The 18,050-nt window shown below is 51.5% G+C and overlaps 1 protein-coding gene across 2 annotated transcripts; it reads right to left on the bottom strand.

Moving 5' to 3' along the window:
* Nucleotides 1-133: 133 nt before the first annotated feature.
* LOC121448667 (sterile alpha motif domain-containing protein 11-like) lies at nucleotides 134-16,529 on the bottom strand. 2 transcript variants are annotated; one of them, XM_041652834.1, is made up of 14 exons: nucleotides 15,622-16,529; nucleotides 14,511-14,602; nucleotides 11,452-11,633; nucleotides 10,811-10,861; nucleotides 7,284-7,408; nucleotides 4,314-4,403; nucleotides 4,033-4,167; nucleotides 2,696-2,858; nucleotides 1,774-1,889; nucleotides 1,600-1,678; nucleotides 1,011-1,522; nucleotides 737-855; nucleotides 480-590; nucleotides 134-376 (listed from the first exon to the last, which is right to left on the bottom strand). In XM_041652834.1, the coding sequence occupies exons 1-14, from the start codon at nucleotides 16,136-16,138 to the stop codon at nucleotides 134-136; spliced, it is 2,535 nt and encodes an 844-aa protein (XP_041508768.1). In that variant the 5' UTR covers nucleotides 16,139-16,529. The 2 variants fall into 2 exon arrangements, with proteins under 2 accessions (XP_041508768.1, XP_041508769.1); XM_041652835.1 differs by having other exon boundaries at nucleotides 4,033-4,149.
* Nucleotides 16,530-18,050: the final 1,521 nt, after the last annotated feature.

Below are 18,050 nucleotides of genomic sequence, written 5' to 3'. Positions count from 1 at the left end.
ATTCATTTCTTTCTTCTTAAGCCACATGTTTTCCTTTTAAAATATTCTTGGTGTTTTTTGCATCTAAAACCAAAAGAAAAAGTACCCTGGAGGATGGGCATCAGGGAGTGTATAATGGTTGCCTGCTAGATCATTAGAGAAGCTGAGAAGGATCTGGGGCCCCTGGGAGCAGAGCTGTGGTCCCTGACCCATTCTCCTGCTTGGGTGAGGCTCGGCCTGTGGGCAGGTGGGCCCCCTCATATGGAGATGTGGTGGTTGCTGGAGACAGGAGTTGCTGTCCTGGGCTGAGCTCAGGGGCTTGCAGGCTTGTTGACTGCAACGGAAGGGCCACAGGGAAACTGGCCATGTAGAAGACACGGCCCAGGCGCTTGGCAACCTACAAAGAGATGAAGCTGGGTCAATACCTGCCAGATAAAGGGGACTGGGAGACCATCTCCAGTCACAAAGAACCCTTCCGCCCACTCTATGAGAACACTTACTTGTGCTCTGATCTTAAGGGCAGGCCCTAGCTTCAGTCCCATAGTGTTCAGAAGGTGTTCTTCTGTCAGTAGAGGCAAAGTCTCTCCATCTATTCCTTGTTCTCTGAATACCTGGGGACAAGAAAAGCCCACAGAATGGAGTATGTCTTGCATGACAAATGACTCAGCAAAAGGATTGGTTCTTTCATGTTCTTTATGGGACATTGCTCAGGACAGGGCCTCCTGGCCTAGTTCCAGGGACCTGCCGCTCCCCTCACCCTGGCATACTCGCCACAGCCAGACAGGCCCCCCACGAAGTTGCAGACATCGTCTACAGTCCATTTGTTGACATCCTCAGGGGCTGTGGTTTCATCATTGTAGAGTCCCCCCATGGTGCCTGGAGATGGAAAGGATGTTACTAGGGCCTGTGCTTTTCCCTTGCATCCCCCCATGGCCTGACCTTTCTCTTAATTTTTTAAAGCTCTTGGTTCAGTGACAAAGGATTTTTCTCCCCGTGGTACCCCCTATTAGTGGGTGGCTAGGGTTGCCCACCTGTGTGGAAGTAGGGGCTGACTGCCCCACAGGGGAATCCCAGGGGCAGTGGAGGGGGCATCATTGACCCTGAGAGAGGCCTCTTTCCTTCTGCTCTGGTCCCTCCTGTTGGGACTTGTCTGGGAGTAGAGGCCTCGCCTCTGGCAGCTGCTATCTCAAGGTCCTCTCCATCTGAATCCTTGGATGGCTCCTCGGAGACATCTTGAGCCCAGAGGCCAGCCCCTGTCCTCTCCTTGGGTTCACTGAGCTGGGCTGAGGCAGCACCAAGACTCCCCTTTTGAGGCTGGTTTTGGGCAGAGTCCTTGGTTGGGGTAGGGGGGCCTGGGCCTGGGGGTCCCTGGGGTGGCAGGGCCAGTAGTGGTGCTGAGCTGTGTTTCAAAACCAGCATGGAGCCACGTCGCTGGAGCTCATTTGGACCCTCAGGGATATGCAAGGCCACCTCTGTCGCCAGCTGTTGTGGGCGGTGAGAGCTGCCCAGTTCTTTCTGCCTAAGCAACTCCGACATCTCCAGCCTGGACCAAAAGGGCAGACAGCAGGAGTCAGCATGGGCATGCTTAAAATGACTCTCACTGGTCTTCAAGGTTCTTACCGAGCTAAGCTCTGTTTCCGTAGAAGCTCCTGCTGCCGAGCTAAAATCTCAGTCTGGGCAGAGGGCAGGAAGCTGTAACCTGGGAGAAAAGAACAGGCCATTCTTGCTGGACCCTCTGCACCTAAAGAGGGCTCTACAACGACACAAAGGGCTTAATATCCGCCTTTTTCTCACCTGGGGTCTGACCCAGAGCTGTGGGCACCCCAAAAAATGGTGGTCGGAGATGCGAGCCCAGGGCGATGTGGGAGGCATTCTGGGGTGACAGCAAAGGGGGTGGCTGTGACAGCTCCCTGTGGACAGCAGAATAGTAAACACAGGCCCAGTTCCGACTGTGCACCCCTCCCCCTTTAGTGTAACCGCCTCCGGGTGCACTCCCTGCCGCCGCCTCTAATTGCCGACCCCACGGTCGTTGAGTCCCTGGTTTTGGCTTCGGGTCGTGCACTGCCCCCCGTCCAAGCTGGCGGCGCCAATTAATCTCCCCGGCGGCGCAGAGGCCCTGACCCTGTGGGCGGAGGCGGCTGCAGCGGTAATTACTGGGTGGGGGAGCACCTCTCATCCTGAGCCGTCCTGCGCAGGCGGGAGGGGCACACGATGGGGTAATTAGCCACAGTCCTGAGACGGAAGGCAGCCGCAAATGCTGCGGTCTGTGGCCAGTGGGGTGGAATGGGGAGTGTTTAGAAAACCTGGGGCTCCTGCCCAGAGCTCTCCTTGGTTCCACTAGTCCGCTGTGGAGGTAGTATGTACTTTGAACAGCTCTGATGTCTCTAGAGTTGTAGCCCCAGCCCCCTCTGCACTTAGCTCTTCAAATTCCAGATAGTAAATGGCTTACTCTTTGCCTTCCTCAAGACATCACCACTATCCTAGGGCACCTTTACTAGGCTGGTCCCCAATTGCTCAACAAGGAAATTGGAACGGTCCTTTCTGTATATTCTTCCCCAGAAATATTTTCTTGCTCACAACAGCTGGTGTTAGGAGTCTCCTGCACTGGACCTTGAACACGGTACCCACACATATGTGATAAGGTCCAGGATGTGGCCTTGACCTCAACTAACCAGCCTAGAGACTATGGGGCCTTGCTGAAACACCACCTTAGTACCTTTCAGAGAAGGACGGGGCAGTAGCTGGAACTGTTCCCTCCCGGTGCTGAAATAGGTCTTGCTTCCGACGATGACCTGTTGCAGATGAGGGCAGGTGTACTTCCAAGCTGCTAGGACTCCTCAGAGTTGCTGCTGCCACTTCTTGCCGAACCCTTAGCAGATCTGGGAAGGGAGGCAACAGCAGTAACTCAGATGCTAAGCTCCCCCAGGAGTCCCCCTTGGTTATGGGGCATTGACCCAGTGAAGCCTAGAACAGAACGGGAGGAGGAGTCTCTCATGTCCTGAGCTCTGTTTTGTGTCACTGGGGCTGGAGGAGGATCAGCAGGGACACAGTTTGCTCCAGGACCTATGTGGTGCAGCTGGGCAAGTCAAAATGAGTTGGGGGAGAAGAGCTCTGAGCTAGATAGCTTGGTGTTTTGAGTATATGCTCTAGTCTCTATCACAAAGATGGTCTGTGCAAAGGTCAGAGTTTAAGGACACAAGGCTGTTCCAGGTCAGTGGGAGAAAAGTTGGGAGGGGACCTCAAACAGAAGGCTGCCTAGGTAGGAAGAACTTGTCACTCCCATTAAGCAATAATAGTACACATGGCCATGATGGTAGACGACTATTAAATGTGGGGGCACTCCTAGCCCATTTAGTCCCCCTAGTTCAAGCTCTACTTCTCTGCTGCTCCCCTGCTACCTGTTTATAAATTACCGGGCCTGAAGCCAGCTCCAGAGCCCAATAAGCCACCCCCCCATCCACGCCCCCGCCATCCTCTGTACAGTGGTGATTGACAACCAGCTTGCCTATACACCCTCTCCTGCACAGGCCAGCAGCAGAGTTGGGAAAAGCAATTAAAAAGAAGGATTTTTAAATTATTAACATTTAGTGAATTATTTAGGTTCTTGGTGCCTGAGTTGCCCTGGGGGACAGTACCTTCTGTAAGAATAGGAAATTCTGCTCCCTTCCCTGAGCCCCCAGCCACTTCTGCCAGAAAAGATTCTCCGGTGTTGCAGCTGAATAGGGTGTCTTACTATTCCTAGGTAGCAGGAGTAGTGCCTCAGGCTTGGCTTCTTTCAAGCAATCTGAGCACTAGTGACCATATCCCACCTGTGAGAACCCCCTCCTTCCTGCCATGCCTGCCCCACAACAACAGCAGCCTTGAGACAGTTTGACCACAGATTCATGGTATTGCACTGACTACTTGGAGTGGAGGAGAACCTAGCATATGCCACAGAACCCACATCTCTCCTATGTCCCTCCCTCACCTGTGCCTTCCTCTCCCACTCAGGGATGAACAGTGGAGGGTTGGCATATTCGAGGTGGGAATGCTGAGGGTGGTGGTGGCACATACCATGGCTGGGGATACCCAGGTGGTAGAGACGTTGAGTTTCCTCAAAGGGGCCAGCCTCACTCAGGGCTGACATGAGCCGATGATAGTGATCCTCAGGGGCCATTGTAGACTCCAGCTCTGGAAGCAGCAGAGTCTCTATTGAAAGGAGCACATGGTGAGTGCAAGTCAAGGCCTCCTCTCTTGGTTTCTACCCAAGGTCTGGCAAACCCTTCAGGACGCAGGAACTCATAGCTCCCTCCCCTTTCTATGACCTGCCTCCTTTTCCGGAGTTAGACTCTCACCTTGTGGGGACTTGCTTCGCACCTTCTTCTCTGAAGAACAGTCACTAGTAATGTAGGAGGAGCAGCCCAGTCTCTTGCCCAACAGTTCACCTGTAGAGGATGGAGTGAGCCCCACCCAGTGCCTCATGACTTGGAGGGAAAGCCACCTGAACCTTAGCTCAGCTTGGAACCCCAACCACTACCACGTTCTCCCTGGCAGTTAAGACCTTGCCCAACCTGGTATCGCAGGCCAGAGGACACCATGACAGGTGGATGTGGAGCATAGCAAAGACACAAAGCAGTTCTGATGCTTGCCCTGGGCATGTAGATAGAAGTAATGAGAAGTTCACACCAATATTTCACCAGGCAGTCTCCTGTAAGTTCATGTTCTTCCTCAGCCCCACCTTGGGGGAACTGAGTGGCTTGCCTTTGCTGCTTTGGATAGGGTTGGATACTGTGCAGGTGTAGGGGAGGCAAGTACAGAAGTCATGCTTCAAATCTCAGCCTACTTTATTCTGGGTCTTCCCAGCCCTCCACCAGAAACTCCATTTCTTTCTCTAGTAACCTCTCTACTACACTTATTGACACAGAAAGGAAGCCGTTGTCTCTCCTTGGCAGTATGTGCACGCCTACTCATCCAGGCTCTGGGCTCTTGAGGGACTCCTGAACAACTCACCCCATAGTACATAGCCTATATGTGCTATGTCTGCACCAGGCTAGGCCCAGCCTCGGCTTCCAGTATCCCCTGTAGGATCCAGAGATCATACCCAACTTGCCAAACCTTAGGCATTAGTTGACCCAATTCCAGACCATTCTAAACACTACTACCCAGGTTCCTCCTGAGCTCCTGCCCTAAGGCTAGGGTATTTGCTGAACAGCCCATGCCATCTTGGTTCCAGGTTAAATGTTGCTGTCTTTGCCCTCCTTATCCTCACCAGCTAGAGGAATGTGGAGGAACAATTCCTTGGGTGATCCAAAAATCTCCATGATGCCCAGCAAGTGCTGTTTCCACGTGTGCCCACCCTTCCCCAAAGCTCTAAGCATTAGCACCAGAGCTGAATTCCAGTTTTAAAAATTTCCTAAATCTGTCATTCTTATCAAACTGGGGAAGTGTGGCAGCAAAAAATGCCAATCAATCATTACATTATGGCTGACAGAATGGTGCTAATAACTTATTGATCTCAACTACCTCACTGTCACTGGTGTAGCTGGCCATCCCAGGCTCTTCCTCAAAGACAGGGACAGCACCCATTGTTTGAACAAGAGTTCCATCCATAATCTCTCAAGACAGATGGATCCAGCAGGCAGATGAAGGGTATCTGGCTGCACTTGGGGCCACCAATAATGTATCAGAGACCAGTGGGCAGGAGAGGCAGCAGCTGATCTAGGCAGGGAGGAGGGTCACTTAGGTCTGTGTGGCCTGGTCTCACTCACTCTGTACATGTTGTTCTTATGCCAACCCACACATCCCCTTAAGGGTCAGGCAAGGGCTCTTTTCACAGCATTCTGTCCCTACTTTAACAATGGCTACCTGCAAAGCTCAGAGAGACAGAGAGAGAGAGGAGTGTGTGTGTGTGTGTGTGTGTGTGTGTCTTTCTATTCCTGAAGTTTGGATAATAACCTGGTGGAGACGATCATGGAGTAAAGGCATCTCAAATAAGACCCAGTCCCGTGGCAGACTTAATGAAGTCACATTCACTCCCAGCACACCAGGGTGCTGCTAACACAGCAGTATAACTGTGGGAAGATGCACAAAGACATATAACTTCCTGCAACCCCTATAGTCCTCTCTTGTCCAGGAGGCAGTGGGAGAGTGAACCCCTACAGTGAAAGAAAGCACCTAGGAAATAGGGACAAGACCCTAAGAGAATGCCTAAGTGAAGCAATACACACTCACATAGTTGTGCCAGTATGAACCCCTGTGTGCAGTGCAAAAGGAAGAGTGGCCAGACAGATGAGTAAAATCACAGATATATATATGTAGTACACAGACACCACAACAAGTATTATGATGGCCCTCGCTGGGAGGAAGTGTGTGCATGTGCACACCCACACCCACACCCAAGGAGGTCTCTCTCTATGTGCAGGAACAGGGGAGGACCTGTGAGCTCAGAACATCACAATCATTATAGACTTCTTTGACTTTACCCCAATCAATGGGGCAATTAGATTTTATAAGGCGCTTGCTCAGCTGTTTCCACCAGGCTGGGCCTCCATCAGGTCCCCAGCTGTTCCAGAAGCAGCCCCCTACCAGCCCACAAAGCCATTCAAGCACACGGGGCTTTGATAAAGATGTCCACTATGGTGGACCACACCCACCCACCCACGCAGTTTTTCCAAGCACCGCAGCCACACCAGACACTTTCCTAGGAGCCAGGAGAGAAAGGTCCCTCAAAGCCCCTGAATCTCAGGTGTGTCCTCACTGCAGCCTTATGGCCTGCTTTTCTGAGGAGTACCACGATCTCTGCCAGTTGCCTCTCTGAACTCCTGTGGCTTCCAGTAGTCAGTTTTCATGGTGGTTCTGGGAACCCTAGCATTCTTTGCTCACCTTGCTCAGGTTCAGCACCCCTGGAAGGCAGAACTCGGGTTGTACATGCTCTGTGGGTAGGAGAAGTGAGCATTCTTCTGACACACGAGTCATTCTACAGTGGGCAGTTCTGAGCTCAGGAGAGGCTTACATGGTATCTGCCCCTTTGAGGAAGGGTTGGTGGGTCTTGGCCACTCGAAACCCACTCCACCAAAAGCAATAATGGAGCAGTCTCTGCTGTAGCCATGTCTGCCTGGCTGTCTGGGATTAACACAATTACCATCACATGTAGCCCCAGGGGAAAGCCAGTCTCACAACCCACCCCCCTTGCTGGCCTCTGGCTGCCAGCCAAAGTGCTCAGGGCCCAGAGCTGCTGATTAGAGACTTGGGGAGGACAGTCTCTAGTCAGGATAGCTGTGGCCCCAGAGCCCCACTCTACCATTGGGATCTCTTGGATTCCTCACCTGCAGGTCCAAGGCCAATCTCCACGTTGCCTCTCTGGAAGTCACAGTGGCTTGGATGCTCAGGCATAACAAGGTGGTGGCTTTGATGTACGCTGGATATAAGGGTGGGGAGATCGTTGTCTTGGCTGCAGAAGAGCAAGACAGACCAAGCTATGAGCTGCTTCATTAGTTGGAAATCTGGCATTGTCGGTATGAGGGTACATGACTTGTGGACAGTATGCACTAAGTATGCAAAGCCAGCTGCACACTCCTGTGTGAGACCACTGACAGCACACGTGTATACCCTCTAAGCAGACCAAAGGGAAGTCAGGACCTGGTACTTAGACCTAATTGCAGTTCTAAGACAACCCCTTCAGCTATCCTTCTTGCAGAGAAAAGTGTGTCCTGATTTGCCCTGGAGAGCAGCCTGAAGAGAGAGTAAGCTGCCATATATACCGCCAGCTCTGGCAGCAAGAACATGGAACATACTCCCTAGTTCCTAGTTCTTTTAAATAAGGAAACTGAAGTTCTGACCAGAGCTCATTAGCAGAGAGCCACCACCAGGCGTGGGTAGGTCCGGAACTTCTACACAGGATCTTTTGACTCGGTATAACAGCATTTAACTGTGTTTGCCATTCCTGCTGAGTCAGCTGAGTCCTCATCCACAGAGCCCCATAGAGGAGAGGATATATAAGTAGGAATTCCTTACCCTGGAGTTCTATAAGCATCAGTAGAGAAGGAAGACACAGGAAGCCAAAGTCAGGGCAGGAGCAGTGGTGCGCAGTGCTCAGCCCTCCATGGCTCACCTGTTACAGAGCAGCCTCAGATCCTGGCAGTGCCTCTACAAAGTGACCTAGGAATCAACTCTGAACCTCATTAAATAGCTCCCAGCCCCTGACCATGGTGACTGTAGCTGGGCTAATCCAGGGCTGGCACCTAAGCAGATCAGTTTCATCAGCAGACACCCAAGAGGGCCCCAGCCTAGAGGCCCAGATGTGTTCTTCCCATCTCAGCACTGCAGACCCAGAGGGCAGGTGGGGGTGTAAGTACGTTATAGGATTAATTGGCATGAAGCTCATCCCCTGCATCCTCATCAGTGTGGGGGTGTCAGAGAGAATTGCTATCTCAGCATGGGGGGGGTTGTGGGCTGACTAGGCACAGACTGGAACAGCTACAGACTGGTCCCCATGAGGATTTCCTTCTAGTTAGGAGGTAAATCAGTTTCTAGGAGCTCCAGGGAGTGGGCAGAAGTCTGTTCTCTGTGAGCACAGCCTGGCCCACAGAAGGAAAGTGAGGTTTCCTGCCTGGACCTGTATCTGGAAAAGTCTGGTGACAATTTCAGAGTCACTAGGTACTGGATAGCATGATTCCATGGAGTGATAGCAGGTCAGAACAGGACTTGAATTTAGCATCCACCTCCCATTCTGCCTTGGTAGTTTGTTCTGTGTTCTCAAAGATGATGCAGTTCTGAAAACCAGTTCCTATAGCTTGGTCATTCACTGAACAAATTATGCTGATTTTATACACTGAAAAATTCCATGCATACATGGCCGAAATGCATTAATTATGCTCTTAGCGTCATGGTATGAGGTTCTTGAAGCCACAACTCACCCTCTGCTTCCCACTGCATTCTACTACATGTTATGGACCAAGCCCTGGAGTACCTCAGGAGGTTGAGGCATGGATGAAGAGATGGATGGTCCTGGTAGAGCCAGAATACTGCAGGGGGAGGGTCATGAGGAGGCCAGAAAGAGAAAAAGATTGGCCTAGCACACCTTCTGGGGTCTCCATCCTGTTCCTTTGGTCTTATCATGAAATCCAGACTTGTTCCCCTCCCTGTCAGTTTAGGAACCCTGAGGGTTCAGAGGCTATGCTGCTAACGGCTTCACAGGCATTTGGGTGAGTTATGATTCTTGCTTGATCCAAGCAGACAGGTGGTTCCCTACATGGTTTGTCAGAGGACCAAAGACAGATGGACGATGGATTAGCGGAAACAAGTGAAAAGACAAGTGGAGAGTGACCACAGAAATGGATTCATAGACAGGGAACTAGAGACAGAAGAACAAGTAGGCAAGCCAACAAGGCAAAACAAAGGGCCAGGTGGGGGTAGCACAAGCAGCTGGTCTTGGCCACCTGTGCCCCTTCCTGTCTAGACACTGGATCCACCAGTAGGTAAGTTGAAGGCTGTCAGTACTCCTGCCTTCTTACCCCTTCCGATAGAATCCTGACTCTTGGAACTAAGGGACTTCTTGAGGGGCACCAGGCTGCAGTTGTTGACACTGTGATGAACTTGTATGGACACATCCTCACTAAAGCCTTGTGAATGTGAGGAGGGTCACAGGAGGTAAGAACTCCTGGAGGAGAGGCATAAGCACCAGCTTCCCTACTGGTCTTGCTGACAAATCTATCCTGCAGCATGTATAGTAAAAAGTTCATGAAATGTCATCAGTGTTCATGATGGGTCATACAAATGATCAGTGGAGCTGGTAACTTCAAAATTAGGTAGAAATAAGTTTAAAGATTTTTTTTATTGCAATGCAACCCCAGGATGCAGGCTTTGTCAATCACACAAATAATAACACATCTGAAAGAAGCCAGGACAGACATTCAAATGTGACTGGCCTGGAGCCTGGCCACAGAAGGCTAGTCTCTTTCTGAGGCCACATTCCACAGTTGGACTTTTCCTGATGTATGCCCTGTAGGTCCTGGGGTAAGACAGCGGGGCATGCTCACAGACCTATTCCTTGCTCCTCAGAAACTGGGAGACTGGATCTTCCCAACACTCCAGCTTCCTTATATGGTGACTTCATTTTCATCTTCTTGCGACATCTGTATTTGCAGCCCCCATCATGCTTCCATATTATGAATCTATGTGTTCCTAAGAAAACCCATGACCTGATGGGCGAGGGTTTCTCCAGAAGGATCCTTTCAAAACATGCTTACTTGGCGAAAAGCTTTCTGTGCCTTCTTTCTTGAAGATAAAACCCAATAGGTCCAGCATTCAAGGCCCAGATCTTTAGCGTCCACCTGGCCAAACTGGCCTCTCATATCTCATTCTAACACAACTTTGCAGAATCCCTTTGCCCCAGTGAACTCTCATATATCCTCCAAGACGTCACTCATATATCACCATTCTCATCTCCTGGTCCATTTCTGGTAGGTTAAGCAGAGAATATTACAGCCTCATCTCTGAGCAGATGGATACAAATGGACAGTCCCATCAGGGACAGCATATACGCAGACTCTAGAACCTCTCTTCTCAGAACCTCTGCCTGTGCTACTTGACATGTGGGATGTGCTTGGTTAAGGTGGGATCCTGCCACCCAGTTTGCCACAACCCGGGTTGTGCAAAAAGACATAGAAAACCTGGTGGATACTCAGCTCACATTGGTTTATATTGGTCAGAAAATGAACAAGACAGGTCCATCAGCAGAAGAGGGAGAAGAGGCAGGCGGCATAGCATAAGCAGGGCCCGAGGGGAAGCACAGCAATAAAACTCCCTGCTGTCTGTGATGTGTGTGTAGAGCCTCACAGACTTGGACTCCTACCTGCAGGATGTTTCTCTGAAGGAGATATTCACATCCCAGTGGGTGTGGACTCTGAAAAGGGAAAAATAGAGGGTCAGCATGGCTCCGGGAATATACCTGGGCAGAAGGATATACATGAATCTGATTTTGGCATCCTGTTGTACCAGTAGTTAGGGCAGTGGCTAAGAGGCAATGCCCCATGCCAAGTTAAATGTGCTTCAGCTCCCACTCGCCAGGTGAGAGTCAGCTTCTGGATTTACAACAGTCCTGACCTCACTTCACTTTGGGCACCTAAAGTAGCTTGGCTGCATAGTCGGTGAGGGAATAGAGTGTCTGGAGTCTTCCTATACATGGTATTCTACTGAAATCAAATTTCTAGTTGCCGGGGCTGTTTCAGCCAGTGTGAGATCACACAAGAAGAACCTCACAGCAGTCACTTGAAGGAGACGTAGATCATGAGCCCAGGTTGGTATAGGCTTCTGGGTCTCACTGCTACCAACCCATTTCCTAAAAGTGACCCCTGCAGAGAATCAAAGTGCCTGGATGAGATGTCAAGAAAGGTTCCTGCCTGTGCCTGATACTCACAGTGTTTGCAGACCTTGACTGTGCTGTCCCACCCCCACCCCCATAGTAGCCTCCTAGCCTGGCTGTGGAATCAGTACCTTCTCTTCATGATATGGACGTGTGGATCATCCTCCTGCTTCAGGCCTGGCTGCTGCCTACAAGCTGGGCCACTTCCATCACTGTCACCGTCACTGGCTGAGAAACTGGGGGTTCTTTCTTTCTTTAGGGCATGTGTAGGGGGCAGAGTGACTGTTCTCTTGTCGGCCAAACGTCCCCGGTTCTGAGAAGGTGGGAAGAGGAGGGTTAGGTTAGGTCAGGCCTTCAGCCTCCAGAGTTCAGACCAAGGTGCAGAAGCCCCATTGCTATAGACCAGCACACAAGGATGATAGTGTGGGACCCACAGACTCCAGTCCAGTTCTTCTCTGTAGGCACAGCCTCAGTGATGGCTCATCTTACATGGTAAGTCCCACCTTCCACATCCTAGAGAATGCCTCTCAACCCCAGTTCATTTCATGGGACTGGAGCGGGGCAGAGTTCTAGCCCCATTCTCGCTATCCACTGTCAGACAGAAACATCAATGAACTGTCTTTTTTTTTTTAATTTCTTTCTCTCCACCCCAGCCCCCACTTCTGAGATACTGGGCATGCTAGGCAAGAGCTCTGCAGTCTGAACAGTGTCCCACTCTGGGTTCTGGGAGCCATAGTCTCTGCTGCATATGCCATCAGGAGTCTTCTGGGGCCTACATTTGGTTACTTTTCAGAGTAGGTAATAAGGACTCTGTAGTACCAAGTCAGTGGTGTGAATCACTACGGTTTGAAGACAGGCCCCAGGACAAGAGGGTTATTTCTATGGTTCCCTTTAAGATCTACTTGACTTTTGTCCTTCACTGTTCTAGGGACAGTAGAGTGAAGGTTAGGCTGAAAGGGTAAAGCCCTTTCTTACACTTGGGATTTATTCTACAGATGTTATACCTACAAGGCTTGTGTCCCAGGCCTCTGTCATCCCACAGGCTTGGGGAATCATTTCTATGAGCGCTTGCTTGTCTCTCGATAACAGAAACAAGTTTTTTTTCTTTCTTACATACAATGGGACACAGGGGCCATGAGATTGTCACTTGGAAAGAGCCAGAGCCAGTTGGCTATTGCCAGCCTCAACCCCACGACACAAACAGTAGGCACAGGAATCTACTTGCACCTTCCACACCCTAAGAGTACCAGGAGTTGGGTCTTGGGTGGTACCTGGGGGATGACCCATGAGAAATGGTACAAAGGACCCAGAGGGCTGTCCCGATAATACCCAAGAACTGAGAATATACCTTCCTTTGTGTACTGAAAATGTCAGCCAGCCCTACAGCTTAACATATTTGAAAACATCTGAAAACCTAACCAAGAGCTAGCCTGCTCATACAGTGGGAGGGGTGCCGTCACTCAGGGCCTCTGACTTATGTTTTCAAGTACTGGAATATCTGTGATACTGATTCATACTTGTGATCCTGATTGTGGGGTACGGTGGGAAAGGTGGGGAAGTCTTTCTAAAAAGGAACCAGGAGTAGGAAAGTTGGCCTCAGCCCTGAGTTGTCTCCCACCCATGGTAGGGATTGGGAGGTCTAGATAAACAGCAGGCCCATTCCTTTCTGAGCTGCAGATTTCCCACTTGAAGTGAGGGAGGCACTGAGCTACTTGTCCCCCAGGCTTGTGGGGGTGCTCAACGTGCTTTGGTTTGTAAGCAGCATGACTCCTCCCATCCAAACAGAAAATAGAACTCTGTAAATCTAATGAGGACCCCTCTCCCACCAGCTACCTGCAGACTTTGACCTCTGGTTCCAGCAGTTAGTGGAATGATGCCTGTATTCACCTACATGTTTTGTGAACCTCGTATGTTGGCCTGCATTAGATCTGGCAGGCTCTGCATGTGGTTCCGTTCATCTGCCCCAAATGCATGAGTTTGTGGTTTCCCAGCATGGCCCTCAGGGCCCATAAGGAACCAATAAGGATGCTCCACCACAAGCCCAAATGAAACAAATTTAAGGTGGACAATTGGGTCCTATCGTGGCATCTCTCTGCCTCACTCTGCCCCGGCAGACAGGATGTTGGGTGAAGCCAGGTACAGCTCTAGTTCAACATCAAGACACTTATTGCTCTCCCCCAGGTGCTCTTATTCCCTCTCCTGAGGTAATCTCTTTTTTCAAATGAATCTGTCAAACCCTTCTTGCATAAGGGCATGCATGCTTGATCCCTAATCTCTCTTGTTCTTTAAGTACTCAGATACATTGTCTACCTTTGGTGGGATTCTGTAACCAGTCCCCAACTTTAGCTCACTAGATGCTTATACAGCCTGCTCTGACTAGGCTATCCCATCAGGACACTCAGACATTTAGTCATATACTAGGCAGGATTCCAACTCAGCACCCCAGAGACACAGGTTGCTCACCCTCAAGCCTGGGACTATCCCAGATCACAGTCAAAGCAAGTCAGTACTGCCATGCCTCAGAATGAGCCCAGTCCCACAATCAGCATCACTCCCAGGTGTTCCAGATAATTTGGTGACCTTCAGATCTAGGCCAAGAGGAATGACATGATCCAGGAATAAGGCTATGCATTATTCCCACGATTTGAGTAACAACAGTTCCGATGATGGAAGAATTGGAAAGAGGTAACTCACTTGCTGTGAGTTTGAGGTCAGCCTGGTCTATAGAGTGAGTTCCAGGACAGTCAAGGTGGTTACAGAGAGAAAGCCTGTCTCAAAAAACCAAAACCAGAACCAAAACCAAAACCACAACAACAATTGCTGCTCTTGCAAAGGACCTGGGTTTTGTTCTAAGTATTCACATGGCGGCTTAATACCATACTCAATTCTAGTTCCAGGGTCTCTCTGGCTTCATAGGCACCAGGCATGCATGAAACAGACACACACATAAAACAAAAATAATTCTTAAACAAGAGCTCACCCTGTATCCAACCCGGGATTCCTTTTCTTTCCCAGCTACAGTCTGGGAGGGTGCCAAGGAACCTACTGACCTATTTACTTTTCTCAGGTTCCTCTAGCACACCAGCAGGGTTGAGGTTAGGATGTTCATTCCCAGACAACATAGCCACCACTTTTGAAGCTGAAACCCAGCCCTTCTGCCCAACAATCTCCAGCTTATCTCATATCTCACCACGGGCGAGGATATTCTACAGCCTGGACAATCGCAGATCGGGGGGTGCACTTGCAGGATCCCCTTGGACATAAGCGTCTTCAGGCTTTTCCCTGCCAGGAGACCAAGCAGAACACGTGAGGGAGAGGCCAGGTGCATTTAGCATTAGCATGCTTTTCAGGGGGTATAGCTGCAAGGCCAGATTTCCCTCTTCCCCGCAAAAATTCATGAAATTGTGCACGAAATTCACAATGATCTCTTAAACCCACCGTGCCCAACTTCTCATCTGAAATTCTCTCTCACCTTTGTGGCAGCTGCTTGGGAAATGCGGGAAATGCAGGGTCTCTAAAACTCAAATTCTGAGCGAGTGCCCCTGCCTGACCAAGGGATTACTCCCCCCCCTCCCCATTTTCGTTGCCCTTCTCTAGAGCTCCACCCTTTCCAAACCGGTCCCAAGGGAACTCATGACAAAGGCAGATGAGGTGAGAGGTGAGAAGGGAATCAGGCCTGCTTCTGCATTCCCTTCCTCGCAGGAAGAGATAGCTAATGGGAGGCGTGACCCCCTAAACCTTACGCATTCAGGTCTCTAACTTTTTAACTCCCCGCGCAGCGCTAGCGCTTATTGAACCCGGCTCAGGAGCCTCCATATCGTATCCAAACAGGCTTTGGCCGGCAGTATCGTCAACGTTGTCAGGTTCCGCTGCCCCCACCTGCTGACACAGCATCCACTAAATGCGCACTCCTACCCTTGCCTCAAGTGCACCCCACCACTCCTGTCAAGAACCGCTGGCTGGGCGCCTGTGGGGAAGAGGCTCCCCTCCCACTGGCCTCTCCCGAGTTCCCGTAAACTTCCCCTGCCTTCACGGCTCGCAGACCCAGAACCCTTTGACCTGGGCTGAAGAGATCAGGGAGGCTGAGAAACCTTTGCTGTGTCCACTAAGTCGCTCGTGCGTGGGTGGGTGGACAGAAGGGGCTGGCGAGGGGTGGTGGTGGAAAGAGAAGGGTATCCCCAGCACTAGCCCTGGAGCCACAGCGCCCCCTCTGGGCTAATGCTAGGTGTCCCAGGTGGCAGAATGAGGAACCTGGGGCACAGAAGAGGGACAAGCGGCTCGAGCCCCCACCGTGACCGCACCTTTGTGGCGGATGCTGCGCTTCCAGTCCTTGGCGGTCTCGCGGCCGCTGACGAACTGGAACTCGTTGGGTGTGAGCCACTCGCCCCGGTGTCGGATGGACGGGCCCTTGCTGCCCTGGCAGAGTTTGCGTACGTAGAGCAGCGCGCGGTTGGCGCCGCACTCCACCTCGATACACGGCTCGCCGTTGTCTAGCAGCGGCTGGAAATCCGGTGCCGCCGCTGCAGTAGCTGAGAAGCGCTCGAAGGCCAGCGGGTCTCGGGGCAAGTAGAGATGAGGCGCGGCCTCGTGCAGGTTAAGGTAAGGGCGCGAGGGGCGGAGTGAAGGAGCCAGCAGCGCCTCGTAGCCTGAAGCTGAGGCGGGCAGAGAGGCGGCCGGGGGCAGGGCTGCTGCAGCGGGCAGAGGCGCCAAGTAGGCGGGCAGTGGTGGCAGCGGCAGTGTGGCCAGGGTCGGGTGAAAGGTGGCCAGGGCCAGGGCCAGGTCCTCGCGGCCCGGGAGCTCCTTTTTCACTGCTGGCATGGCACTCAGATGAAGGCTTTTTGTTGCCTGCGCGATTTATTTTGGTTGGAGTTGGGTCTTGGGCCGGGAAGTCCTGGATAGAGCCTGACTACGCACTCACTCGGCGGGCTACTATGCCTCAGTGTTCGCAGCAGATGCAGCCCTCTTGCTGACCGCCAGGCCTCCCTGGACAGTTGTCTGGACGTTTAGCTGGGCCTCGATCGCCTGAGGCATGGTGCTCCTGGAACTGCCTAAGATCTTGGGCTGCAGCTCCTGGGTCCTAGGTCTCTGCAGAGCGGCAGAAGTCTAACTACATTCGTGTCCAGGGCCAGTCCTTTCCTCAACACTAACCAGAGCTGGACTGATCCCGGCAGTGAGAAGTTGCAGAGTCGCCTGTCCTGTTCGTAGTCCAGCCTGGGATTCTTAGCCTCAGCCCCGCCTTTCCCCGCCCCCCAGCTGCCCCGCCGCACACTGCGTTTGTTGGAGGACTTGGAAGACCCGCCGCCGCCGCCGCCGCCTCCGTCGCCGCCGCCGTCGCCGCAGCCGCTGCCACAACTTGGCCCATTTAAACCGCCCTGGCGCGGCGGGCGGGCTCGGGCTCCGGTGGGGGGTGCGTGAAGGCCGACTGGACTCCGAAGACACGGAGGTCGCGGGACAAGGCTACAGCCCTGACTTCTTCACAGTGGAGAAAATGAAAGGAGACCCTGGGGTGTGAGTGCTGAGTGCAAGACCCCAACTGTGGTCTAAAGGAATGTAGGGTAATCTGCAGGATAGGTGAGTGGGTTTCTGCTGAAATGGAGCTGGTATGATCTCATTTCCCCTTGAGTGTGAGCCTGCTCTCCTTCCCCTCAGATGGCCTCTATGTATCTGCAGGCGCTGGGTTGTGGATTGTGGAGTGTTTGAGTTCTCTTCGTAAGTAAGAATAGCAGTTCTCTGTCAGTTTTCTCTCACTACCCATCTCTCACCGAGTTGATACATTGGATCACTTATTGCATATTCTCACTTTGTAGATGAGAACCTGAGACAGGTTAAGCAGTTTTTGAGTGACACACAGCTGTTTTTACTATGATGCCTACTCCCAGGGCAAGAGGAGTGAGAGCCACGGAATGGAACAAGGAGGCATTCATAGAATCAGGGTGGGAGTAGGGGATGATGACAGTTGGCTTAACAAATGTGCACACCAACACATTTCTATCCCCAAGAGCTGCAAGTCTGGGAGAGAGGGACCTGTCACATCTCTGTTCACCTTGATGCCTTGGAGGGAGCAGATTAGCTTGGTTTCCGACCCCCTCCTTCATGTTTGTATGGAATCAAGATCAGAGTGAAGAGAAACTGAGATATCTTGTGACTTTGGTATTAGCTTGTGAGAGGGGTGTATCTGTTGTGTGACATGTTGGGTACACTAGAAAGTGGGCCATTCCGGGCTCCCCAGTTTTCTGAAACGCACCTGGCATTCTCTGACTTTGTCCTGGGGGGCTGAGTTGGGTCACAAGTTTTTCTGTACAAATAACCTTCCTTCTTCAAGGTAGGGCTGAGGAGTGAGGAAGCTGACTCTTGCCACCTCCCCTAGTGACCCAGCACTAGCTGGTATGGCCCACTTCGTCCATGATCCTTTCCCAGGTTGACTTGGAGAGTGAGCTCTGCACATGCTCTGCTTGTGTGAGGAATGTGCTAGGAGTCTGGACAGCCCTTGCACTCTTTAGTTTTTTCTTTTTTTTTTCTTTTGTTTTTTCAAGACAGGGTTTCTCTGTGTGTAACACTGGCTGTCCTAGAACTCGTTCTGTAGACCAGGCTGTCCTCAAACTCACAGAGATCTGCCTGCCTCTGCCTCCTGAGGTCTGTGATTAAAAGCATGCACCACCACCACCCAGCCTTTGCACTCTCTTTAATAATACTATTCTCCATATAATGGTCTGTCGGTGCCTAAGGAGAT

This window comes from Microtus oregoni, unplaced genomic scaffold (genome assembly GCF_018167655.1).
Source record: "Microtus oregoni isolate MIOR12 unplaced genomic scaffold, Mior012 000005F_ref0000423, whole genome shotgun sequence".
In the NCBI taxonomy this organism is placed as follows: domain Eukaryota; kingdom Metazoa; phylum Chordata; class Mammalia; order Rodentia; family Cricetidae; genus Microtus; species Microtus oregoni.
This window is presented reverse-complemented; position numbering and strand designations above follow the sequence as displayed.